The sequence below is a fragment of the Polistes dominula genome, unplaced genomic scaffold, assembly GCF_049000335.1.
Source record: "Polistes dominula isolate Pdom_NZ unplaced genomic scaffold, Pdom_raw_medaka contig_77, whole genome shotgun sequence".
NCBI lineage: Eukaryota > Metazoa > Arthropoda > Insecta > Hymenoptera > Vespidae > Polistes > Polistes dominula.
In genome coordinates this window covers 8,033,945-8,051,318 of record NW_028301152.1, presented here as the reverse complement: position 1 = coordinate 8,051,318, position 17,374 = coordinate 8,033,945, and the positions used below count along the sequence as shown (strand labels likewise).

General features: G+C 28.0%; 4 protein-coding genes across 5 annotated transcripts; 3 read left to right on the top strand and 1 right to left on the bottom strand.

Annotated features, from left to right (window-relative positions):
* The first annotated feature begins 4,561 nt into the window (after positions 1–4,561).
* Positions 4,562–6,515, top strand: LOC107068935 (farnesol dehydrogenase). Its single transcript, XM_089177935.1, has 5 exons — positions 4,562–4,717; positions 5,142–5,313; positions 5,376–5,502; positions 5,616–5,745; positions 6,212–6,515. Exons 1-5 carry the CDS (start codon positions 4,586–4,588, stop codon positions 6,407–6,409), a joined length of 759 nt encoding a protein of 252 aa, XP_089034061.1. The 5' UTR covers positions 4,562–4,585; the 3' UTR covers positions 6,410–6,515.
* Positions 6,516–7,644: 1,129 nt separating this feature from the next.
* On the top strand, positions 7,645–9,522 carry LOC107068949 (farnesol dehydrogenase-like). The gene is made up of 5 exons (XM_089178014.1): positions 7,645–7,891; positions 8,316–8,487; positions 8,550–8,676; positions 8,789–8,918; positions 9,193–9,522. Exons 1-5 carry the CDS (start codon positions 7,760–7,762, stop codon positions 9,391–9,393), a joined length of 762 nt encoding a protein of 253 aa, XP_089034140.1. The 5' UTR covers positions 7,645–7,759; the 3' UTR covers positions 9,394–9,522.
* Positions 9,523–11,674: 2,152 nt separating this feature from the next.
* LOC149030727 (farnesol dehydrogenase-like) lies at positions 11,675–13,589 on the top strand. Its single transcript, XM_089178015.1, has 5 exons — positions 11,675–11,924; positions 12,348–12,519; positions 12,581–12,707; positions 12,821–12,950; positions 13,222–13,589. The coding sequence occupies exons 1-5, from the start codon at positions 11,793–11,795 to the stop codon at positions 13,417–13,419; spliced, it is 759 nt and encodes a 252-aa protein (XP_089034141.1). The 5' UTR covers positions 11,675–11,792; the 3' UTR covers positions 13,420–13,589.
* LOC149030726 (uncharacterized) lies at positions 13,451–15,927 on the bottom strand. Of its 2 annotated transcripts, none has more exons than XM_089178017.1 (3): positions 15,831–15,927; positions 14,801–15,004; positions 13,451–14,396 (listed from the first exon to the last, which is right to left on the bottom strand). In XM_089178017.1, exons 1-3 carry the CDS (start codon positions 15,831–15,833, stop codon positions 14,124–14,126), a joined length of 480 nt encoding a protein of 159 aa, XP_089034143.1. In that variant the 5' UTR covers positions 15,834–15,927; the 3' UTR covers positions 13,451–14,123. The 2 variants fall into 2 exon arrangements, with proteins under 2 accessions (XP_089034143.1, XP_089034144.1); XM_089178018.1 differs by lacking the exon at positions 15,831–15,927 and adding an exon at positions 15,213–15,507.
* Between the last annotated feature and the right edge of the window lie 1,447 nt (positions 15,928–17,374).

Genomic DNA, 17,374 nt, shown 5'->3' with positions numbered 1-17,374 from the left:
AAGAATAGGGAGTGATCTGAAAAGTAAAGAAACGCAGCTATGTAACGAAGCTATGAAACGGCTGCTATACTAAATAACGAGAGAAAGAGACAAACATATAGGATTGAACCTGAGAGAGAGAGACGGAATATGGCTATACAGTTTTTCCTATTCTCGGTCTCCTCTTTATGCTATGCTTCGTAGTTATCGCTCCTGGTTGTATATGTGTGCGTTTGTGTGCGACTGCATACTACAAAGTGTGGACACGTATTCTTTCGATACTTGAAATGTTTGTAGGTAGGAGCGATAGAAGGGTAGAAGGAATAAACAGAGATAAGCACGTAGGTATGCGACAAATGTATAAGGTCCAAACGAACCGACGGTCAAAATAAAGAAAGAAGGTGCGTGGTCTGTTTTTATTTTACCAAACGTGTCATTTCTTTTCTATTTAAAAATGTTTCTATTTTATTGAAAAATTAATATTAAATTATTATTTATTTCGCAAATATTATAATTAACAATTATGAAACATATAGAATATAATATTGTATTGTCTGCAATATTTTACAAAAAAATGAAATGATTATCAGATATATCAGAGAAAAAAAATTAAACAACATTATAGAATATTTTTCTTATAAATATCCAAAGACATGTTTTTTAATTATAATTTTGTGTATTTAGAGAATTTATAATAATTTTTAATAAAATAGAAAAGTTTGTAAATAGAAGAAACTAGACACGTGACAAAAACAAATAAACCTTATTTACTTTATATTTCCAATAAGAATATAATAATATAACTTATTTTACAAATATGGAAAAAAAATATAAAAAATAAATTTAAAAAAAAATTTTTAATATTTTGAAATAAAACAACGAAAATAGAAATAGATTTTAAAATCGTTGTAATTAAAAACCCGATGAAACAAAAAAAAAAATGACCACAATTGTTCCCTTCTTTTACAGCATCTTCAGGTATTAGTTGCAACACAAAAAGAAATACTTGTGTGTGTTAACCCATAATAAAGATATCTCACATTAACAGAAAGTGTGAAAAGTGTAAGACAGAAAAAATTCATCTACTTGAGTTTCAAAAAAATGTATATTATATTTACTTGTATTAGGACGGCGTATCTTTCTGTCGATAAATATTCTAGAATTTTTGTTTCTATCTATGGCTATCGCATTCAGCATTCCATCTTGGTAGATAGAATTTTGAAAATATTAGTTTTTGTCAGCTACCTATACCCCAAGGTCGGTTCCTTTTCATGAGAAAAGAATTTTAAAAAACAAGAAAGGTTTGTTGAAATTCGATCTACATTTATTATCTTTATTATCGATGCGATAATATTCATGCCTATAGTTTTTTTTAAAACGTGTCATATTTTTTCTATTTAAAAATGTTTCTATTTTATTGAAAAATTAGTATTGAATTCTTTATTTTGCAAATATTATAATAAATAATTATGAAGAACATAGAATATATAATAATTGTATTGTCTGAAATATTTAAAAGAAAAAAAAGGGACTACCAGATACATCAGAGAAAAAGAATTAGAGAATACTGTGGAATATATGAGGAGCAGCTGACAAATTCCATTCAAAAGCATGTAAATTACTGTTATATTCTTATTTTGCTTCTTTATAAAATATATTTGATGTATACAGACAGAATAAGTCTATTAAATTCGATTTTCATATGTTTTTATGAAAAATATCCAAAGAGTGGTACTGACCAATGCATATATAAAAATTATATTATAAATTGTGATATTTGCGTATTTAAGAAACTTATACTAATTTTTCAATAAAATAAAAACATTTTTAGGATGTTGAACGCCCAGCGTGAATCGGTGGAGCTTACCACGGAGCTGAAATTTGAGACTCGTAGTGTACACAGTTCGATAAGCTGAAAGAGCGATACGATTCAATGCATTTTTTTTATTTTTCGTTGTTCAGATCTTTATTTAGACAAGAGTATTTAGAAAGATAAGTTTGTGATCCAAAAAATAAGGACGAGATATGTTATAAATAATAATAGTCCAGTCAAAATAGCCCTGAAATCGGGTTTTTGAGCTATACGGCTGAAAAAATATGGAAATTATCAGAAAAATGCGTACAAAACTGTGGGCAAAGTAAACAAGTTCTCAACCACCGGGAAAGGGGTGAAAAAAATTAAAAACTATCCCAAAATACGATTTTTGGATTATATGTTGAAAATATCAAAAATTTTATACCTGAGTTTCAACAAAAGGATTATTTATTTTTACCTAATTTTTGACGAATTATATTTCCTTTGATAAACATCCTACCATTTTGGTGATTATTTATAACTATCGCATTCAGCATTCCGTTTTTATTGCTTGAATTGTGAAAAGTGCACTTTTTATCAGCTATTCCACCCAGAGACCATACCGGTGATCTTTATTATATATAGTAATAATATTAAAATAAATAAATCCTACAATTATCTTACTCTTAAAACTGTCCATTCGTCTCATTCTCTCGAAACTTAGATTTTTGAAGATTTCACTTCTAACACGTGTGATCTGCACATATGATTTTTTTTTATTGTTTTTAACATATTTTGACATTCAAAATGGCTGACAAACGTGAACCCTTAAAAAGTAGGTATGCTGTTGGCGGGCATCGAAATTTGAGAACGGTTGATCTAAAACAAAAAAATTAAACGGTTTTAAATTCAGTATGACAATGACTATCGGGTATGCTAAAACTATCAATTTTTATGAAAACAAAACAAAATGATGGCCATTTTTCAAAAAATAAAAAAATCGTTGATTTTTTTCGCACTTTTTTACAAAAAAAAATATAGTAAAAATTAATATTATGACTTGGTTGTAGCATGCGAGATAGCCATTCATGTGTAGAGTATGTGGGTAAAATTTCAGAACGATCGGTTGAGTAGTTTCGGAGATATCATGCCTGCCAACCGTAAAAACGTTGTTTCGAGAAAAACGCGTTTAAGTTTTTTTTTTAAATTTTAAAAAAGTCTGACTTTACTTTATTCTGCGATGCCTGCACCATACAGTATGCCTTCTGCTTCTTCAAAATACTTATTATCTTCCATTCTAGCCTTTCTTCGTTGTGTCCTGGCCTCTTTTAAAGATTCTCCGCTCAAACGATTGGCTGAGCCAACACGCGTGTTGTCGCGGTTACTAGCGTAATTGACTGCGATAGGGCCAAGTTTTATCCCCAAAACGTGCATTATTTTCAGTATTGGATCAAAACCTTCGTTGAATATACAAGCTGCACATTTACAAGCTATTTCAACAATTTTTTAACCATTAAATAGGTGTTTAGGCACCATAGCCCAAACGCATTTGTTGAAGCACTCATTATTATTTTGAGTGTGGCCACCTAAACATTTTTCAAGTAATTCTGTTTTTGTCTGGTCAACATTAACCTTTTGTTTTTTGCTGCTATATTCATGCAGAGACATTTCCACTTACACCATCGCAGATGGTTTGTCTCCTCTATCTGTAATATCTCTATGTGTTTGGGTCGCAAAATAATATACTTTGACTGCTCGGATCGTTCTAAAATTTTTGTATGATAATTCTACATATGTCTACTTTCGAAAAATGCAAGAAAAAAATTTATTTTTTCAAAATGATAAACCAGAATGAACCCTTAAGTAACTCGTAATACACCACACCCAGCTGGTCCCACCAAATACACAGCATTAGTTTTTTTCCATGAATATTCGGTTTTGTTGTGGATGTTGACGTGTGGCCAGGTAGTCCTCATAATTTTCTTCTTTTCGGATTATTAAAATGTATCAATTTCTCATCACCAGTGACGATTTGATTTAAAAAACCTTTTTTTTGTGCCTAGCTAGCAGCATTTCACTTATGCATAATCGGCGTTAAATATCTCTCGGCTTTTATTCGTATGGAACCGAATTATCTTGTTTTTAAATCATTCCTAATGATTTTAAACAATGTGAGACTGCTTGCTGAGTGACTACTAAAGTAAGTGCAAGTTCCTTTTGTGTTTGAGACGAATCTTCCTCCAATAATTCCTCCAATTTTTCATCCTCGTAAATTTTTGGACTTTCACTGCGATCTTTGTCTTTTACGTCAAAATCACTGTTTTTAAACTTTTGAAATCATTCACGACATGTTCTCTCACTCAACGCAGCCTCATTATATGCTTCTACGAGCAATCGATGCGCCTCAGCTGCAGATTATTTTAAATTAAAGAAGTAAATTAAAAGTTCCCGCAAGTAACGCTTATTTGACTAAAATTTAGACATTTTTGGATAAAAAAAATATATGATGCTAATACGAAGTTAGTAATATGATATGGTTATGTTGTTCTTGAATGAGAAACCTAATATTCAAACCGGTGATCTGCGAATTCTAACGTAAGCTTTGTGTCATGCCATCTCTCTCAATACAGCCGAAACTTAATTGTACTCCTAATATGTAGAAGAGATAATTCATGGTCCAACGACTGATTGCCAAACGAGTTAACGGTATTAAGCGTTTACTCGAAGATGTAATTTCAACGAGATAACACGTTTCATTCTATCAGTATTAATATTTCTCTCACTTTTTGACAAAATTGAGATATACAAATCATGGAACGCTGGTCTGGAAAAATAGCTATAGTTACTGGTGCATCCAGTGGAATTGGATTAGCAATAGCAAAAACTCTTGTACAACATGACGTCGTTGTCATTGGGTTAGCAAGAAGGAAAAATAAGATGGAGGTAGTTGATTGAGTTTTATTTTCTTTATACTTTTTATAAACTTGTCTTTATCATAAAAAATAGATAGTGTGTTATTAAAGTGACTGTAATTGTAAAACACTTAAAATATTTTGTATTAAAAATATTATAAAGAAATGTATTGTTTTATATTTAATAAAATACATACATTCAAGTAATAGATAAATTAATTAAAAAAACTATATTTAATTAGTGATTTATAATATAATAGTATTATATATATATAGCAGGGCTCTTTAAAGTGTGAATCGCGATTTAATCTAAGGTCGCGTAATTAAATTTCAGAGTCAATGAAATTTTAAATAGATAACAAAATTCTCCATATCTAAAGTTTTCGATAAGAATAATATTTAACGTTTTATGTGAACGGTTATTATTATTATTAAGAAAAAATCATTTTTATTAGAGCGAAATGCAGAATGTTAAGGGAAAAGATAAAGGAAAGTTTTATGCATGCGAGTGTGATGTTTCCAATCCTGAAAGTATCGAGCATGCATTCGAATGGGTCAAGAAAAATTTTGGAGTAGTTCATATTTTGGTGAACAATGCTGGTGTCTCTACAGATAAGAAATTTATGGGTATGAAATTAATATTTGTTAGAAATTACATTTAACTGAAATTAATAAAATGTTTTTTTTAGATTCGTCCAGATCCGATTGGAAAAAATTATTCGATATCAATGTGTTAGGAGTAATCGATTGTACAAAACGTGCTGCTAGAATGATGTTAGATGCTAACGTAGAAGCGTGCATTATTAATATGAACAGGTTTGATTGTCTATCTTATTAATTATATTTTTGTTTTTGATGTTATTATTATCATCGGTTATTTACTGATAATATAATAGATTGTAACACTCTACTATATTTTCTTATTTCAGTGTCGCCGGTCACGATGTAGTTTCTTTTCCGGGTGTTAGTCTTAATTTTTATTCAGCTACTAAATTTGCGTTACGTGCTGCTACTGAGACCACTGCAAAGGAATTGCATGGAAGTAAAATTCGAGTGACGGTAAATATATGTCTAAGTTTAATATCTGAAACTGTAATAAATTAACCCTTTTTAATTTATTTAATTTAATTTCTAAATGAAATAATTATAAATTATCTGCATAGTAAATTTTAATATACTATATTTTATTTGCTGAATATATAAGTATAGTAATGTAATATAGAATAGAGTATATATTAGTGTAAGTATTTTTAAAGTTTGGATTTTTGCTGTAGAAAAGATCGCAATAATTTTAGCAACATTTAAAAGTTCCGTTCGTTGAACAATCAATCAAATACATTTTAGTTTATTTTATTAATTTATGATATTATTACATTCTTGTAATATGGTATGATTTTGTTTACTTATTTCCAAAAAACTTCATACTGTAAAGAAATAAATTTTTTTCTTTTAATATTAAGCAACTAATGAAATTTTAAAGAAACAAAATTTAAGAAATTATATTTCCTAATTTTTTTTTTAACAGAGTATCAGTCCAGGATTTGTAAATACGGAAATTATTGCAGCCTCCAATATCGACATAAAAAGTACAAGTGTCCAACTTCCCATGTTGGAATCTAGTGATATTGCAGATGCTGTTATTTATATAATTGGAACTCCCCAACGCGTTCACATTACTGAATTGATTATTAGACCTTTGGGAGAACTTAAGTATGAAGGTTAATAATAATAATTTTTGTAAGGATGTAAAACGCAAGTAAAAACTTTATTACTTTGTTGGAATCTATTGTAATACACTTGATAAAGATTAAAATATGCAACATAAACGATTTTTATTTGTATTTAACTATGATTGCCTTATTTATTAACAACTTTATTACAAAATTCTGTTTGCTTTTTTTCTGAAGAAGATGTGTGGCATCTTGACAGAGCGTTTGGGTTCGAAACCAATTCCTACTTTGAAGTCCACTTCTGTAGAAGTTAATGTAGAATTTGTTTCGATCATACTGAGTAGCATTTCGTTATAAATACTTGGTAACCGTTTTGATCAGGATTTATCTTTCGAAGAAAAATTACCCAAACAAAATATTACAAACCATCGTTTTTATTTTTAAGCTAATACTGTGTCATCTCAAAACATGTTACACGAGTTTTTTGTTGCCTTCATTGCTTAATTCCCTTTCTGGAATTAGCTAAACATACAATGTTTTAGGTAGATATCTTTTTCACTCATATATATAGTAACAATTTTAAAAGATTGAAAGACAAAAGGACGTAATGTAAAATATGCGATGTACGTCCAATTTCAGGCAATAATCGGTTCCAGTTTGTAAGTAGCAACGCTTTAAAATAATCCTCTTTAAAAATAGTAAATCTTTTCTTATATTAAATAATCCGAAACTTAATAGTGATGAATAAAACTAATATGAGATCGTAATTGTATGATAAGTAATAATAAGATCTTTCAAGATCTATTTATAAAAAATAAAAAATAATAAAAAAAATGGTTTCTAAATAATACGGATTACATTAGTCAATATCAAATATGCACACATATATGTAATGTTTTCTTAATATATTATAAATATATAAAATATTATATATATAAATACTAATATATAATATAAAATATATAAATATATAAAATATATAAAATATATATAATATTAATTAATATATTATAAATAAATATTAACTTTACATGAATTTTTTAGTAGAAGAAAAAGCTAATAGTCTGTGACTAATTACAATTATTATTTATCGTGATCAAATCACATTAACAAAGTATATAAATGAATAAAAAAGTATAAATAGGAGGATTGTAATTTATTTTATCTGTGCACAATGTTACCATGATTGTAAATTTCATGTTTTTTAATTGTAGTAAAAAACTTTAATTATACACGCTTAAATACTTCATAAGTAAGCTAATTATATTATTATATAAGTCATTAGTAAGCTTTTATATAATAATAGCGTTCAGGCAAGGACGTAATTTGAACGAGAAAACACGTTCTGCATCTTCTGCATTCATTCTCCTCTCACTGTTTGAAAAAATTGAGGTTTACAAACCATGGAACGCTGGTCTGGTAAAATAGCTATAGTTACTGGTGCATCCAGTGGAATTGGATTAGCAATAGCAAAAACTCTTGTACAACATGACGTCGTTGTCATTGGGTTAGCAAGAAGGAAAAATAAGATGGAGGTAGTTGATTGAGTTTTATTTTGTTTTTGCTTTTTATAAACTTGTTTTCATCATAAAAAATAAATAGTCTGTTATTAATGTGACTGTATTTGTAAAACGCTTAAAATATTTTGTATTAAAAATATTATAAAGTAATGTATTGTTTTAAATTTAATAAAATACATACATTCAAGTAATAGATAAATTAATTAAAAAAACTATATTTAATTAGTGATTTATAATATAATAGTATTATATATATATAGCAGGGTTCTTTAAAGTATGGATCGCGATTTAATCTAAGGTCGCGTAATTAAATTTCAGAGTCAAAGAAATTTTAAATAGATAACAAACTTCTCCATATCTAAAGTTTTCGATAAGAATTATATTTAACGTTTTATGTGAACGGTTATTATTATTATTAAGAAAAAATCATTTTTATTAGAGCGAAATGCAGAATGTTAAGGGAAAAGATAAAGGAAAGTTTTATGCATGCGAGTGTGATGTTTCCAATCCTGAAAGTATCGAGCATGCATTCGAATGGGTCAAGAAAAATTTTGGAGTAGTTCATATTCTGGTGAACAATGCTGGTGTCTCAACAAATAAGAAATTTATGGGTATGAACTTATTATTTAGAAAAAAATATATTTAAATAAAATTAATAAAATGTTTTCTTTAGATTCTTCCAGACCCGATTGGAAAAAATTATTCGATATCAATGTGTTAGGATTAATCGATTGTACGAAACGTGCCGCTAGATTAATGTTAGATGCTGACGTAGAAGGTTGCATTATTAATATCAACAGGTTTGATGGTTTATCTTTTTAATTATTTTACTGTTCTTGATGTTATTGTTATTATCGGTTGTTTATTGATAAATATAATTGATTGTAACACTCTACTATATTTTTTTTTTAGCGTCGCCGGTCACGACATTTTTTGTTACCCGGGTGTTACTCTTAATATGTATTCAGCAACGAAATATGCTGTTACTGCTGCTTCTGAGATTACTGCAAAGGAATTGCATGGTAGTAAAATTCGAGTGACGGTAAATATAAGCTTAAGTTTAATATTTGCAGATAGTATAAATATCACCTTCTATAATTAGATATAAATTATTTTATAAAAGAAGTAATTTTATAATTTGTATGTTTGGTATAAGGATATATTATATTTTTTTCTTCTGTTATGGTATTTTAATAATAGTGTGATATGTTCTCTAGTTCTCTAGTTATTTATATTTTATTTATAAAGTGTTAAAAAATTTTTTAGAACAAACTAAACTTGTTGAATCATTCATATTTTTTTTTCTTATATGACAGAGTGTTAGTCCAGGATTTGTTGCTACGGATATCGTTACAGCCAACAATTTTGACTTAACAAATTTGCCCAAAAATGTGCCGGTATTGAAATCTAGTGACATTGCAGATGCTGTTATTTATATAATTGGAACTCCCCAACGTGTTCATATTACTGAATTGACTATTAGACCAATGGGAGAACTTAGATATCAAGATCAATAACAGGATTAAGTTTATTAAATGATGTGATATTATACAGGTGTTTTTATGGTCGTAGACAACAAGGGTATAATTTATGTCAGGATGTAAAACGCAACTAAAAACTATATTACTTTTTTGGAATCTATTGTAACACACTTGATAAAGATTAAAATATGCAACATAAACGATTTTTATTTGTATTTAACTATGATTGCCTTATTTATTAACAACTTTATTACAAAATTCTGTTTGCTTTTTTTCTGAAGAAGATGTGTGGCATCTTGACAGAGCGTTTGGGTTCGAAACCAATTCCTACTTTGAAGTCCACTTCTGTAGAAGTTAATGTAGAATTTGTTTCGATCATACTGAGTAGCATTTCTTTATAAATATTTGGTAACCTTTTGGATCAGGATTCATCTTTCAAAGAAGAATTACCCAAACAAAATATCACAAATTATCGTTTTTATTTTTAAGCTAATACTGTGTCATCTCAAAACATGTTACACGAGTTTTTTGTTGCCTTCATTGCTTAATTCCCTTTCTGGAATTAGCTAAACATACAATGTTTTAGGTAGATATCTTTTTCACTCATATATATAGTAACAGTTTTAATAGATTGAAAAACAAAAAGACGTAATGTAAAATATGCGATGTACGTCCAATTACAGGCAATAATCGGTTTCAGTTTGTAAGTAGCAACGCTTTAAAATAATCCTCTTTAAAAATAGTAAATCTTTTCCTTATATTAAATAATCAGTAACTTAATAGTGATGAATAAAACTAATATGAGATCGTAATTGTATGATACGTAATAAAAAGCTGTTTGTTTCTTATTAATTAATAATGTTTAAAGATCGATTTTTGGGTGTAGAAGAATAAACATAGATAAGCGAGTAGGCGACGAAAGAATAAATAGTAAAGAAACCGATAGTCGAAATGAAGAAAGACGGTGTGTGGTCTGTTCTTTGCAAGTAATAAGTTTGTGTGAGCTTAAAGGTTCTCGAGTAATATTGATGGTTTAACATTTCATCGAACTGGACGTTTGGTAATTTTGAGAATGATGCGGATGAATAAAAAGGTACCGGTATTAGGGTGAATAGTAGTTAATAGTAGTCACTTGTAATAGTCGGAAGTAGTTAATGATCAGTCGTAGTAACAGTCACAGTTGTATTAGAAGTCTTCATCGGTCGCAAGATGTTATGAGTCGTAAGAGTGTAGTTGTTCATCTTATTTGTTATTTTAAGATTGTGAAGTAACTACTATTGTACTTTTTCTAATACTTATTTTAAATATATTTTATCAGTAGGATTAAAGTGGGTGTATGTTAACCTTGAACCTCTGATTCAAACGAAAAATTCCTACATGCATACGAATAACAATTAGGAATAAAAGGAATCTAGTTTTCCTGTTATATAATGTCTTTATCTGTGTAATGCTACCATGATTGTACATTCTACGATTTTTATATTAAAATTACAAATGAGTTTTCGTCGTTTAAAAAAAAATATATATATATATATTTATTGTGAAAGAACGGTAGTTTAAATTGAAACGAAGTATTGTCCATCACTAGCAACTACTCTCTCCCATCTTTCAGGCAGCGTTCGGATTCCATGTCTGAAGAACTCATTATCTTTTGATGCTATCCACGAATCAACCCAATTTTTGGTATCTTCATTTGATGTGAACCGCTGCTTCAACAGAGAATGTGCCATTGACTGGAACAGATGATGTCGGACGGCGCAATGTCTGGTGAATACGGCGGGTGGGGTAGTACTTCCTAATCAATTGTTTTCAAGTAGTTTTTCACCGAAACCGCAACATGTGGACGAGCATTATCATGTAGAAGAATAACTTTGTCGTTTCTGGAGTAGTATTGATTGTGTTTTTCCTTCAGAGCTCGGCTCAATCTTATCAATTGTGTTCAGTAGATGGTTTCAGTGATTGTTTCCCTCTGATTAAGCAACTCGTAATACATCACACCCAGCTGATCCCACCAAATACACAGCATGAGTTTTTTTCCATGAATATTTAATTCAAGGATAAATTCAATGTTCCCGCAAATGACGCTTATTTGGCTCAAATTTAGACATTTTTGGATAAAAAAAATATATGATGCTAATACGAAGTTAGTAATATGATATGGTTATGTTGCTCTTGAATGAGCAACGTAATTTTTAAACCGGTGATCTGCGAATTCTAACGTAAGCCTTGTGTCATGCCATCTCTCTCAATACTGCAGAAGCTTATTTGTAATTCTAATATGTAGCAGGGATAATTCAAGGTCCCACGACTGATTGCTAAACGAGTAACCAGTTTTAAGCGTTCAGTCAAGGACGTAATTTGAACGAGAAAACACGTTCTGCATCTTCTGCATTCATTTTCCTCTCACTGTTTGAAAAAATTGAGGTTTACAAACCATGGAACGCTGGTCTGGTAAAATAGCTATAGTTACTGGTGCATCCAGTGGAATTGGATTAGCAACAGCCAAAGCTCTTGTTCAACATGACACCGTTGTCATTGGATTTGCAAGAAGGAAAAATAAGATGGAGGTAATTGATTGAATTTTATTTCTTTTTTACTTTTTATAAACTTGTTTTCATCATAAAAAATAAATAGTCTGTTATTAATGTGACTGTATTTGTAAAACGCTTAAAATATTTTGTATTAAAAATATTATAAAGTAATGTATTGTTTTAAATTTAATAAAATACATACATTCATGTAATAGATAAATTAATTAAAAAAACTATATTTAATTAGTGATTTATAATATAATAGTATTATATATATATAGCAGGGTTCTTTAAAGTATGGATCGCGATTTAATCTAAGGTCGCGTAATTAAATTTCAGGGTCACAGAAATTTTAAATAGATCACAAGCTTCTCCATATCTACTGATTTCGATAAGAATTCTGTTTAATGCCTTTGTGAACTGTAATTATTATTATTAAGATAAAAACATTTTTATTAGACCGAAATGCAGAATGTTAAGGGGAAAGGTAAAGGAAAGTTTTATGCATACGAGTGTGACGTTTCCAATCCTGAAAGTATCGAGAATGCATTCGAATGGGTCAAGAAAAATTTTGGAGTAGTTCATATTCTGGTGAACAATGCTGGTGTCTCAACAAATAAGAAATTTATAGGTATGAACTTATTATTTAAAAAAAATATATTTAAATAAAATTAATAAAATGTTTTCTTTAGATTCTTCCAGACCCGATTGGAAAAAATTATTCGATATCAATGTGTTAGGATTAATCGATTGTACGAAACGTGCCGCTAGATTAATGTTAGATGCTGATGTAGAAGGTTGCATTATTAATATCAACAGGTTTGATGGTTTATCTTTTTAATTATTTTACTGTTCTTGATGTCATTGTTATTATCGCTTGTTTACTGATAAATATAATTGATTGTAACACTGTACTATATTTTTTTTTTTAGCGTCGCCGGTCATGACATTTTATGTTTCCCGGGTGTTACTCTTAATATGTATCCAGCAACGAAATTTGCTGTTACTGCTGCTTCTGAGATTACTGCAAAGGAATTGCATGGTAGTAAAATTCGAGTGACGGTAAATATAAGCTTAAGTTTAATTTTGCAGATAGTATAAATATCACCTTCTATAATTAGATATAAATTATTTTATAAAAGAAGTAATTTTATAATGTGTATGTTTGGTATAAGGATATATTATATTTTTTTCTTCTGTTATGGTATTTTAATAATAGTGTGATATGTTCTCTAGTTCTCTAGTTATTTATATTTTATTTATAAAGTGTTAAAATATTTTTAGAACAAACTAAAATTGTTGAATCATTCATATTTTTTTTCTTATATCACAGAGTGTTAGTCCAGGATTTGTTGCTACGGATATCATTACAGCCAACAATTTTGACTTAACAAATTTGCCCAAGAATGTGCCGGTATTGAAATCTAGTGACATTGCAGATGCTGTTATTTATATAATTGGAACTCCCCAACGTGTTCATATTACTGAATTGACTATTAGACCAATGGGAGAACTTAGATATCAAGATTAATAATAGGATTAAGTTTAATATTTGATATGGATTTTATATTCGTATTTTTTTTCTATAACCATAAAACAATGAAGGTATAATTTTTGTAATAATGTTAAATGAAACTGACAATTATAACACTTCGGGTTTTACCTCGATAAGTCAATAAACATTTATATATCTTTTCTCAACCATGACTTTTATTTAAATTTGACCATTACTTTTCGTTACATCACTAGAGGACTACATATTGGAAAAGTCTTTAGCGTATCTACAATTTATTTGGAATAAGAACGAAATATTTAGAATGTTTAATATTTAATTAGTTTAATATACAATATTATTCGGTCATAATTTAAATAACCTTATTAAATAATAATCATATGATAATTTTTTAAAATATACAAACAATAATTAAATTGTAACCGTTGCAAATATGTGTTATGTAAATGCGAAAATTGTCATCTAAATAAAAAACAAAGAAAACATTTATCATCTTTATTTCATTCCTTATAAAGATTGATTACATAAAATTATTCTTTTGTAAGAAAAAATAGAGGAAAAAGAAAACGAAACAACATTGCATTGACGTCTATTTGCAGAAGATGAAATAAAGTGCATACTATTTCTTCATGAACATAAATTATTCTAATTGTAATTTATAAAAAAAAGAGAGGAAAGAAGATGGAAAGAAAAACAAAAAACAACTCCGACTTCACTTCAGTTCAATCTTGATAAAAGTTCTTTTTACGTCTGTTGCGATCTGTGTTGACCTTGGCCTGACGTGCAGCTTCGGTAGCCTTGTCAGCAGCACGCTTTGTGTTTGCCAGTTCGATCTTAGCTGAATCAAAACGTTTTATTAGATCTTCAACCCTTTTTTTTGATGCCTCGAGAAGATCTTGTTTTTCTTCGAATTCTCTTTGAGCACCTTCAGCTGTTGTTCGTGCATTTCCCAAATTTAGGTTTGCTATTTGTATTGCTTGTGTCAATGTTCTGACCTACAAAATACGTTTTATATTAGTTAATTTTTTTCCAGTGTTTTTCGTTAATCTATCATTTGTTTTATTTATTAAAAAAAAATTAAGAAAATTTTAAATTAAATTATTTATTATATATATAACGAATATTACATAACTCGAGATTTATGCATTTCCAATTAAATCAAATTGGGTATTGGAATAATTTAGAATTGAAATTGAAATTTAATTTTTTAATCAAAATTAAAAATATCGTTAATTTGTAATTTAGGTTGTTGTAAATAAATATATAATAAGAATAAATGTATTAATATATAAATATTTATGTAATGTATGAATATATTATAATAATTTCGACCTATTGCATATAAGTGGATACATGCAAGATTTATAGATAATTTAAAAGAATAGATTATTACTCTGACCTGTTCTTGAGCCTGTCGTGCTGCTTGAATTGCAATATTCGCATTTTCTTGATTACGTTGTAACGAAGAACTTTCTTCCTGAACTACAGTCTCTGCCTCCTTTGTCTCTCGTTCGAGTTGTTCTACCATTGCTTCTTTTGCTGCAAGTGCTGCTTCTGCTGCTTTTGCTGCCTGTATTGCTTTTCCTGCCAGTTGATTTTTCACCTAAACATTGCAATCCATAAACAATTTCTTTAAATAATTCGAAGGGATACGATGATAAAATCTAATGATTGGTACTTCGCATATATTAGAATGTAGAAAATTGTTCCTATACGATTAATCGAATCACGAGATTAGGCACGTGCTTAGTTACAATCTAACGAAAGTGATCACGTGCTGTGCAAATCAATTAAATACAATATATGCCTACTTTTATCTGAGAATTAAAGAAAAAATATCTTTTCAAAAGTGAGAGAATGGCTAAACTAGTGTCAAATAAAAAAGAAATATATATCCTTGAGATTTTATTAGCAAAAAGGGGAAGTATTCGACTCAAATTTGTAAAGAAATTTGTGAATCTTATAAAACATGATGTAGCATCAATGCATGAGATACAAAACTGATTCAAACGTTTTCAAAAACAACGTCAAAGATGCACTTTGCTCTCTTTGATTGATCAATCGATGGAAAAATCGATACAATAATGAAAACAAATTGAGCAAGACAAACACATTAATTATCATCATATCAGTAAAACATTATCATTAAATATCAAACACAAACAGTTTGAAACCATTGGAAGAAAACTGGGATACAAGATATGATAAAAATTTATTTTAATTTTGTATTAAAATAAGAATAAAACTAAATTTAAATGAATTTCTAATTTTATGTATAACATTCATTTTTAATTTATCTGAATTTATTTAGTTGTATAACAAATCGTTAACCCTTTAGTAGATACTCCAAATTTTACACTTCAAAGAACTTTATCATACACACTGTGAATATATTATTTATATTCATATTTATATATGTATAAATATACCATGTATATGTATGTGTGTATTTGTATAATGTTCTAGAAAGGTAGAAAATCAGCGGACCATGACAGCACGTTTATGCCTGACTCACGATTTCAATGTAAATGTCAGCGAGAACGTAAATCGAACGTATCAATGATAAAAGATTATGAATGTGAGATCTTTTAAAAAGCTTATCGCTACTAATGTAAAAAACATTAATAAAGTGTGAGAATCTTTCTGAAGATTGACGCAAATTTACCAACAATATCTCTTTTTTTATAAATATTAATAACCGATAAAGAAATGAAATTAATTATTTATGGTACAAGACTTTCATAGTTATTTGAATTTAATAATTAAACGTATTAGGTCGTCGGAAAAATTTCTTCCTTTTTCTTGATAATAAGTTGAACAATATTGTCTGTATCTATTTTGAATATTTTTACAAAATATTATATAATAAAATAATAAAATTTATCGACGATACTTACTTGACGAGATGCTTGCGCACCTGCAACATTTTGAGCATCTTGAGCAGCTTTGGCATCCACTGCAGCTTTTTGAGCAATGTCGACGATTTCATTTGCATTTTTTAGACTTCCCTCTAACCTATCATTCTAAATCAATTTTTTATGTATCAATTTTATATCACGAAAGACATTTTTAAATATTTTTGAATTAATTTGATTAACCTGATTTATCTTTCGAATCTTTCTATTCTTCTCCGTTGCATACGAGTTTTTCACAATAACTAAAAACGATATTATTTAAATTGATTAATTGAAAGATTAATTTAAATAATTTTATTTCAAATGAATGTTTGTAACTAACGTGTATATAAGATTAACAGAAGGATTATCTTCATTCCTTAATGGTATCTTCTCAAAATATGTTTCTCCATGACGAAAAAAAATATTTTATGCAACAAAGAATATCTTTCAAATGAGATAATATAATTTTATTTGTTAAAACATCACAGTCGTTTTATTCTGAACTATCTGAAGTTGAATCATAAATGTTTGCATATATTAATTTCAATGTAGTATATAGTATGTGATTTGTAATGTATTAATCATAATTATTAGTAATTACAAATTTTATTTGTGCTATTATAAATATTTTATAATAATAATTTAACTATAAATATAATTTAACAAATAATTGATCTACATTTTACTTATATATTAAAAATTTAATTATAAAATTAATATATTATATTAACGCAATAATAACTAAAACCTTTTATTTCTGTATATGTAAATAGTATAATGCATTGCTTCGATTGATTGTAATATTTATAATATTATTATAATCATCATTATATTAAATATTATTATTATAATAAATAATTTAATATTATGTATTAAATTAATAATATATTATAAATAAATTAATATATTATTATTATAATAAATTAATATAATATAATAATATTATTATATATTATAAATTTAATTTAAAAAAAAACTTTTTTTTATGGTAGAAATAATTTCTTTCTTTTTTATATATTTTGTTTTTATGATGTATTTATGCTAAAAAATTAATTTGTATGAAAATTGTTTAACTA